General features: G+C 48.2%; 1 protein-coding gene across 1 annotated transcript; it reads left to right on the top strand.

Annotated features, from left to right (window-relative positions):
* Positions 1–6538: 6538 nt before the first annotated feature.
* Positions 6539–8290, top strand: LOC125545060 (probable sugar phosphate/phosphate translocator At4g32390). Its single transcript, XM_048708918.1, has one exon. The coding sequence runs from the start codon at positions 6835–6837 to the stop codon at positions 7906–7908; it is 1074 nt and encodes a 357-aa protein (XP_048564875.1). The 5' UTR covers positions 6539–6834; the 3' UTR covers positions 7909–8290.
* The last annotated feature ends 614 nt before the right edge of the window (positions 8291–8904 follow it).

Here is an 8904-nt window from a genome sequence, read left to right as displayed (position 1 = left end):
TAATCTTGAATACCTGGCATATTAGGATTATTTAAGCAAATTACCATGCTATTTAAGACTCTCAAAATAATCTAAGTGAAGCATTAGAGATCAATAGTTTCTATAAAACAAATCCACCACCATGCTCTAAAAGATATATGTGAAGTACTAGAGCAAAACTATATAACTCAAAAGATATAAGTGAAGCACATAGAGTATTCTAATAAGTTCCTAATCATGTGTGTCTCTCTCAAAAGGTGTGTACAACAAAGATGATTGTGGTAAACTAAAAAGCAAAGACTCAAATCATACAAGACGCTCCAAGCAAAACACATATCATGTGGTGAATAAAAATGTAGCTCCAAGTAAAGTTACCGATGGAAGTAGACGAAAGAGGGGATGCCTTCCGGGGCATCCCCAAGCTTTGGCTTTTTGGTGTCCTTAGATTATCTTGGGGTGCCATGGGCATCCCCAAGCTTAGGATCTTGCCACTCCTTGTTCCATAATCCATCAAATCCTTACCCAAAACTTGAAAACTTCACAACACAAAACTTAAAGTTGAAAATCTCGTGAGCTCCGTTAACGAAAGAAAACAAAACACCACTTCAAGGTACTGTAATGAATTCATCCTTTATTTATATTGGTGTTAAGCCTACTGTATTCCAACTTCTCTATGGTTTATAAACTATTTTACTAGCCATAGATTCATCAAAATAAGCAAACAACACACGAAAAACAGAATCTGTCAAAAAGAGAACAGTCTGTAGTAATCTGTAGCTAGCGCAAGATCTGGAACCCCAAAAATTCTAAAATAAATTGCTGGACGTGAGGAATTTATATATTAATAATATCAAAAAATAATTAACTAAATATCACTTTCCAAATAAAAATGGCAGCAGTTTTCGTGAGCGCTAAAGTTTCTGTTTTTTACAGCAAGATTAACAAGACTTTCCCCAAGTCTTCCCAACGGTTCTACTTAGCACAAACACTAATTAAACGCAAAAAAACACAACCAAAACAGAGGCTAAATAAATTATTTATTACTAAACAGGAGCAAAAAGCAAGGAATAAAAATAAAATTGGGTTGCCTCCCAACAAGCGCTATCGTTTAACGCCCCTAGCTAGTCATAAATGCAAGGATAGATCTAGGTATTGCCATAGTAATAGGATAGATCATTAAAACTAATTTCATATTCCCTACGTTCAGCAGCAGGTTTCCTTTGAGGCAAGCAAAAGTAATCAAAAGGGCTAAATTTAATAGGATAAAAGTCCCCAAGATCAATTTTAGGAGGTATAGGTTCCTCTTTCGGCCCTTCGTATTGCACAACCAATTCATCATTATAAGCATTTTTTGGCAGAACTTTGTGAGCCTATACTCGAGAGAATATCCTAGCTCATTATTTTGAATAGCCAAATCATCAATAAGTTCAGAAATTCTATCAATTAGAACATTGGTAGGGACCTTTTTTCTAAGGTTTTCATTGAAAGCAACATAGTATAGAGATTGAAAACGCATTATTTCTTCTTGATCAAAGAGGATAGCCTCTATGGGAGGATGGCCAGCGTCCACCCTATAATGTGCAAAGATTTCTTTGGCTTCTTTTATAATAAATCTGAACTCATGAGCCAAAAAGATAGTAGCGGCACGCTTAACAGAAGAGTGCTCTATATTAGAAAATTCTAAGAAAATCATTTGTATGCAAGGTTGCAAGTGCATAAATTGCCTTTCAAGTTCAACTATAAGCATGGCAATAGCGTCCTCAAGACTACTAGTTCTATGAAGAATGGAACTGCCCATAGAAGGCAAAGCACCGGCACAAGTAAAGAAATATTGAATAACCCCTTTTCTAATAATATTACCACTACCAATTCGGACATTTTTTATGTAAGATAGGGGGTTCTTCAGCAGGAGCATCAGAATTTTCCATGTTATTACTATTGTCCATATTGACAATAGTTTCCCCAATTTCAGACATAACGACAAGCAAACAGAAAAGAGGCGAACGGAAAAGAGAGGGCGAATAAAACGGCAAGGGTGAACTGGGGGAGAGGAAAACGAGAGGCAAATGGCAAATACTGTAATGCGGGAGATAAGGGTTTGTGATGGGTACTTGGTATGTTGACTTTTGAAAAACCCTCCCCGGCAACGGCGCCAGAAATCCTTCTTGCTACCTCTTGAGCACTGTGTTGGTTTTCCCTTGAAGAGGAAAGGGTGATGCAGCAAACTAGCGTAAGTATTTCCCTCAGTTTTTGAGAACCAAGGTATCAATCCAGTAGGAGGCTACGCGCGAGTCCCTCGCACCTACACAAAACAAATAAATCCTCGCAACCAACGCGACAAGGGGTTGTCAATCCCTACACGGTCACTTACGAGAGTGAAATCTGATAGATATGATAAGATAATATTTTTGGTATTTTTATGATAAAGATGCAAAGTAAAATATAAGGCAATGAAAATAACTAAGTGTTGGAAGATTAATATGATGGAAGATAGACCCGGGGGCCATAGGTTTCACTAGTGGATTCTCTCAAGAGCATAAGTATTTTGCGGTGGGTGAACAAATTACTGTTGAGCAATTGACAGAATTGAGCATAGTTATGAGAATATCTAGGTATGATCATGTATATAGGCATCACGTCCGAGACAAGTAGACCGACTCCTGCCTGCATCTACTACTATTACTCCACACATCGACCGCTATCCAGCATGCATCTAGAGTATTAAGTTCATAAGAACAGAGTAACGCTTTAAGCAAGATGACATGATGTAGAGGGGTAAATTCATGCAATATGATAAAAAAAACCATCTTGTTATCCTCGATGGCAACAATACAATACGTGCCTAGCTGCCCCTACTGTCACTGGGAAAGGACACCGCAAGATTGAACCCAAAGCTAAGCACTTCTCCCATTGCAAGAAATATCAATCTAGTAGGCCAAACCAAACTGATAATTCAAAGAGACTTGCAAAGATAACCAATCATACATCAAAGAATTCAGAAGATCCAAATATTGTTCATAGATAAACTTGATCATAAACCCACAATTCATCGGTCTCAACAAACACACCGCAAAAAGAAGATTACATCGAATAGATCTCCACGAGAGAGGAGGAGAACATTGTATTGCGATCCAAAAAGAGAGAAGAAGCCATCTAGCTAATAACTATGGACCCGAAGGTTTGAGGTAAACTACTCACACACCATCGGAGGGGCTATGGTGTTGATGTAGAAGCCCTCCGTAATCGATGCCCCCTCCGGCGGAGCTTCGGAACAGGCCCCAAGATGGGATCTCGTGGATACAGAAAGTTACGGCGGTGGAATTAGGGTTTTGGCTCCGTCTCTGATCGTTTGGGGGTACATAGGTATTTATAGGAGGAAGGAGTACGTCGGTGGAGCAACAGGGGGCCCACGAGGGTGGAGGGTGCGCCTAGGGGGGGTAGGCGCGCCCCCTACCTCGTGGCTTCCCTGTTGGTTGCTTGACGTAGGGTCCAAGTCTCCTAGATCATGTTCGTTCCGAAAATCACGTTCCCGAAGGTTTCATTCCGTTTGGACTCCGTTTGATATTCTTTTTCTATGAAACTCTGAAATAGGCAAAAAATAGCAATTCTGGGCTGGGCCTCCGGTTAATAGGTTAGTGCCAAAAATAATATAAAAGTGAATAATAAATCCCAATAATGTCCAAAACAGAAGATAATATAGCATAGAGCAATCAAAAATTATAGATACGTTGGAGACGTATCAGAGCACTTTGGTGAGTCGAACGCCGTCAACAATTGGGTTTAAAACCAATGCGACTGGTGCTCGGACAGATCGTGTCCTTGGTTCGCCGGCGGCAGCGAAAGTTATGGCCGTATTGCTCCAAGGGTTTATTGAGGTTACTTGGTTGACGTCGGCGAGGTCGCGGAGCGCCCGTTTGCGCAGATTATTTGAAGAGAAGGTATCAAAGACCGTAAAGACGTTGAAATCATCATCCTCTGAAGAATGCTTCTCTGGAGTAGTACTGGTGAGGATGGGCTCACCGCTCTTAGCCACTTGCCGGAGTACCCAACATGTCCGAAGGCTATGCGTTGGTTCGGTGCTCGGCGTCGTATGTATCTGACATGGCTTGTCGAGCAGTTCTTCAAGGAAGGTTCTATATCCCGTGAAGGGCTTGTTTTTCTTGTCAATTGGCTTGTGATCGGTTGCCTTGTAAGGGTGCGTCCATTTTCCTGTCCGGTGGGCTGCTTAAAGGCGGGGGGTTCCCACCGGTTGTCTGGGCTTTCCATGCGCTTTCCATCATGCATTACTTCTGTACTATGTATGCCAATTCTGTAAAGTGTTGTATGCGGCCGTGGTTGAGGGCACTGAGAATTCCCTCGTCCGTACAGTTACGGCCAAAAACTGAAACCGCGTCGTCGTCGCAGCAATCTTTAATCTTGTTTTTAACAAGGAGGAATCTGGCCCAGAAGTGATGGACCATTTCCTGAGGTTCCTGCCGTACATACATTAGGTCACGTATATCTGGAGGGCCTGAATTACTTGGGGAATATTGATTGTGGTGGGTGGGTGGGCTAAAATCCAAATCCTGACCCACGATTGGTTCCGGAGCTTGAAGAATCGCTGAGGTCACCAGTTCTGGATCAGGAAGGTCCTGGTGACTTCCGGGCTCATTGCGTGATCCTATGTTCAGAGGACATGATTCTCGAGGATGGGTATCCGGCTCGCAGGGCTCGGTAAGCCGAACATAGCTGGTTCTTAACTTATGGGAAGAGGCATTCTCGGCTTGTTCCTTAACGACCGCTACTAGATGGGTGATCGGTGGGGACTTGATCTCCCTCTGATCGGGTTTAAGCCCAATCCGATCATAGTCTGTTGCGACCCCCAGGGCGGCGATGTGATCTAGCAGCTCGTTCAAGGACGAGACATCTGCCGGATCCATCTTTCCGGAGTGTTCGAGGCTAATGCGGAGACGATGTTTGGCGATTGTGGGGTCCGCCGTTGGCTTAACGGCCGAGCGAGCGCCCATGGTAAAACCGCCGAGCTGGAGGACCTGTCCTGGAGTTAGGTTCCTTCCAGAAGTAATATCGTCATTAATGACAAGGCGAACCATTGATCCTTCTATCGACAACACAAAGGAACTCTCAATGAAAGCACCAATGTCGGTGTCAAACCGGCCGATCTCGGGGTGGGGGTTCCGAACTGTGCGTCTGAGAATCGAAGATAACAAGGGACACAGGGAACATGATGTTTTACCCAGGTTCGGGCCCTCTTAATGGAGGTAAAACCCTACGTCCTGCTTGATTGTATTTGATGAGTATAGGGGTTACAAGAGTTGATCTACCTTGAGATCGCAATGGCTAAACCCTAGATGTCTAGCTTGTATGAATTCTGATGGCCTCTAGACTAAACCCTCTGATTTATATACACACCGGAGGGGCCTAGGATTGCATAGAGTCGGTTCGTGGAAGAAGGAAATTACATATTCGGATACCAATCTTGCTATCCACGCATAGGAGAGTCCTACCCGGACACGGGGAAAAGCCTCCTGCTTTGTATCTTCACGACCCATCAGTCCGGCCAACATCCAGTAGCCCGGACACCCGAGGACCCCCTCAACGGGAAAGGGTATGAGTGGTTTCACCCGTACCAAAACCCGGTGGGCGCCATCCCTAAACATATCATGCAAACTAGCTACATTCTTTCTCAGACAAATTATCCACAAAAACATATCACGATGATGGAACAACGAAGAAGATAGGGAGCAAAAGGTGATGATGGCACCTCTTGTCCACCGGACCTCCTCTATGAGCATTGCCATCAGAAGCAGCACCACGACCCGACTGACGTTGCCCCTCGCCCCTGCCGGCATCGCACAACGAGCCCCCACACCAGAAGCACACGAGCATGTCCTCCCCGCACCACAACTCATGGCCTCGGAGTCGGTGAAGAGAGCGCTGATGGAGGCGGCCTCATTCGCAAGCCCGCTCTCCTCTGTGCCCACGAGTTGCACCGGAGCTCTACAAGAGCACCTCACAACCGCTCCCCGCTTTGCCCTGCCCTGATCTGACCGGAATCCCGTTGTCGCTTCTCTTTGACTGTATGATGGGAAAAGAAATGAGGCAGAGGAGATGAGTGAGTGGACTGTGACGGAAAATGGAGATGAGCTCGTTCGTCCCTAAGAAGACGTGGCAACAGTAGATGCACTGAGATCCGTGCAACCAGATCCGACGGCGGTAAGTGCGTCCGCTGGGAAACACGAAAAAACCGTGGTCAGCTAGTTAACATTTCCCAATTAGAATATGTAAAAAGGCTCCGTAACTCAAGGACTTGTCGAGAAAATTAGGCACTGGTCGTGATTGCAAGTGAAAGATTAGGCACTGGTCGTGATCGTAAGTGAAGGAATTTCCCGTGGAAATGTACGGATATATTGTGGCATTTCCACACGATAAGAGGGAACCCATCCCGTTGCTCGTAGACCGCACGTAGTGGACCAGCCCGAAACGAAGCGAGCCATGCGGCCGAAAAAGAGGTCAAAGCCACATCCGCACCGCACCCCTATAAAACACGCCACACCGAGCCCCGGAGCACCCCATTCTCCACGTGGCCATCCGCGGTAAGCCGGACCCCGAGCGTGTGACACAACACACAGGTGAAGGGAGCCGGGCCACTCCCTCCTCCGTGCCAAGAAACCCACACCCACACCCACACCCGTCCTCCTCTCCAAAATCCCCCAACCACCAGCCTCCTCCTCAATTCCTCATCCTCCTCCCAGATCCGCCCACCCTCCCCGCCCCGCCCCCAGATCCCCCCCGCAGGCGAGCGACCGCGCGCCGCGCAGGCCCAGATCCGCCCGCCGCCCCGCCGGAGCAGCAGCCATGGCCAAGGAGGCCGGCGGCGAGGGGGCCATGTCGGAGTCGGTGCTCCGCAAGGTGCTCGTCTCCTACTGCTACGTCGCGGTGTGGATCTTCCTCTCCTTCACCGTCATCGTCTACAACAAGTACATCCTCGACCCCAAGATGTACAACTGGCCCTTCCCCATCTCGCTCACCATGGTGCACATGGCCTTCTGCTCCTCCCTCGCCGTCGCGCTCGTCCGCGTCTTCCGGGTCGTCGACCTCCCGTCCTCGCCCGCCATGACCACGCAGCTCTACACCAGCTCCGTCCTCCCCATCGGCGCGCTCTACTCGCTCTCCCTCTGGTTCTCCAACTCCGCCTACATCTACCTCTCCGTCTCCTTCATCCAGATGCTCAAGGCGCTCATGCCCGTCGCCGTCTACTCCATCGGGGTGCTCTTCAAGAAGGAGACCTTCCGCTCCTCCGCCATGCTCAACATGCTCTCCATCTCCTTCGGCGTCGCCATCGCCGCCTACGGCGAGGCCCGCTTCGACCTCCGCGGCGTCGCGCTCCAGCTCGCCGCCGTCGCCTTCGAGGCCACCAGGCTTGTCCTCATCCAGATCCTCCTCACCTCCAAGGGGATCTCGCTCAACCCCATCACCTCGCTCTACTACGTCGCGCCCTGCTGCCTGGGGTTCCTCTTCCTGCCCTGGGTCTTCGTCGAGCTGCCCAGGCTGCGCGCCGTGGGCATGTTCGAGCCCGACTTCTTCGTCTTCGGCACCAACTCCCTCTGCGCCTTCGCGCTCAACCTGGCCGTCTTCCTGCTCGTGGGCAAGACGTCGGCGCTCACCATGAACGTGGCCGGCGTGGTCAAGGACTGGCTGCTCATCGCCTTCTCCTGGTCCGTGATCCGGGACACGGTGACCCCGATCAACCTCTTCGGCTACGGGATCGCCTTCCTGGGCGTGGGCTACTACAACCACGTGAAGCTGCAGGCGCTCAAGGCCAAGGAGGCGCAGAAGAAGGTGGCGCAGGCGGACGAGGAGGCCGGCTCGCTGCTGCAGGAGCGCGACTCTCACGGCGGCGAGCGCAAGACCGAGACCCAGTCATCATAGAGCCGCTCATCTCATCTCATCCGATCCGATCCAACAACACCAACAGCACGCCCAATTTGGTTGGTTCTCTCAGTCCGGCGTAGCAGGTTCCCCAAAATGTGATCCGATCCTTACATGTTTGATGATGCAAAATCTGTTCATTTCTTGCCTTAATTTGTGTTAGGAAGGCAAATAAATACAGGAAACATGACATTTTTGTGCCGGGCGTGTGAAAATACGATAGTTCTTAGCAGACAGTGCTACTACCAGTATCAACAAAATTGTATTCGGCTGTCTATTGTATCATCATCTTTGTACTAAGCATTGCATCGAGTTAATTGGTGCCGTAGAGAAGTGGCGATCGAGCAGCAGCTAGTAGTAATAAAAGATCCAATTTTCGAAACTGTCTCTTGAATCTTGATGTTTATTTACTCCTCCTCGCGCCTAATTTATGATGGGATGTTGGACCCGGGATCTGGTGCCATCACTGCTTGGGTAAATTTAAGTGAGTCTACGGTTGCTTTCGCACGGAGCTGGACCCCAGTTCGGTGCTTTCGCGCCTTGATTCCATTGGTAGGTGCTTGGAACCAGACGAATCGTGTAATTAAATTACTAGGTCCCTGCAACGCAAAGAAACAAAAAAATTGATTACTGTGCAGAGCATCTGCGCTTCCCCCAGATCTACCTGCTGGAATGGAGGAAACACCGCTGTTACGGCCGCTAGTGCCAGTTTTCCAGTGTTTTCAATTGCTCAAGAGGGCCTGAGATCTGCTAATTAAGTGTAGGACTAGCGTAGTGCGGCTGAAGTGCCTCAGTGCATGTTGCCATCATGCCATGTGCTGTGAATTTAATCCTGCCGAGCACTGGCATGTGCACCGAGTCAAATTTCTTGTACTGTCGGTGCATCGTTCAATGTCTCAGATTCTTGCATTGCCTTCAACCTGCCGACACTTGCACTACGGAATCAAACCCTCGAGAGAGGCAGGTCTATTCGGGCGTCTATATATCCAGGGATCC

This window comes from Triticum urartu, chromosome 3, assembly GCF_003073215.2.
Source record: "Triticum urartu cultivar G1812 chromosome 3, Tu2.1, whole genome shotgun sequence".
Taxonomy (NCBI): Eukaryota; Viridiplantae; Streptophyta; class Magnoliopsida; order Poales; family Poaceae; genus Triticum; species Triticum urartu.
This window is presented reverse-complemented; position numbering and strand designations above follow the sequence as displayed.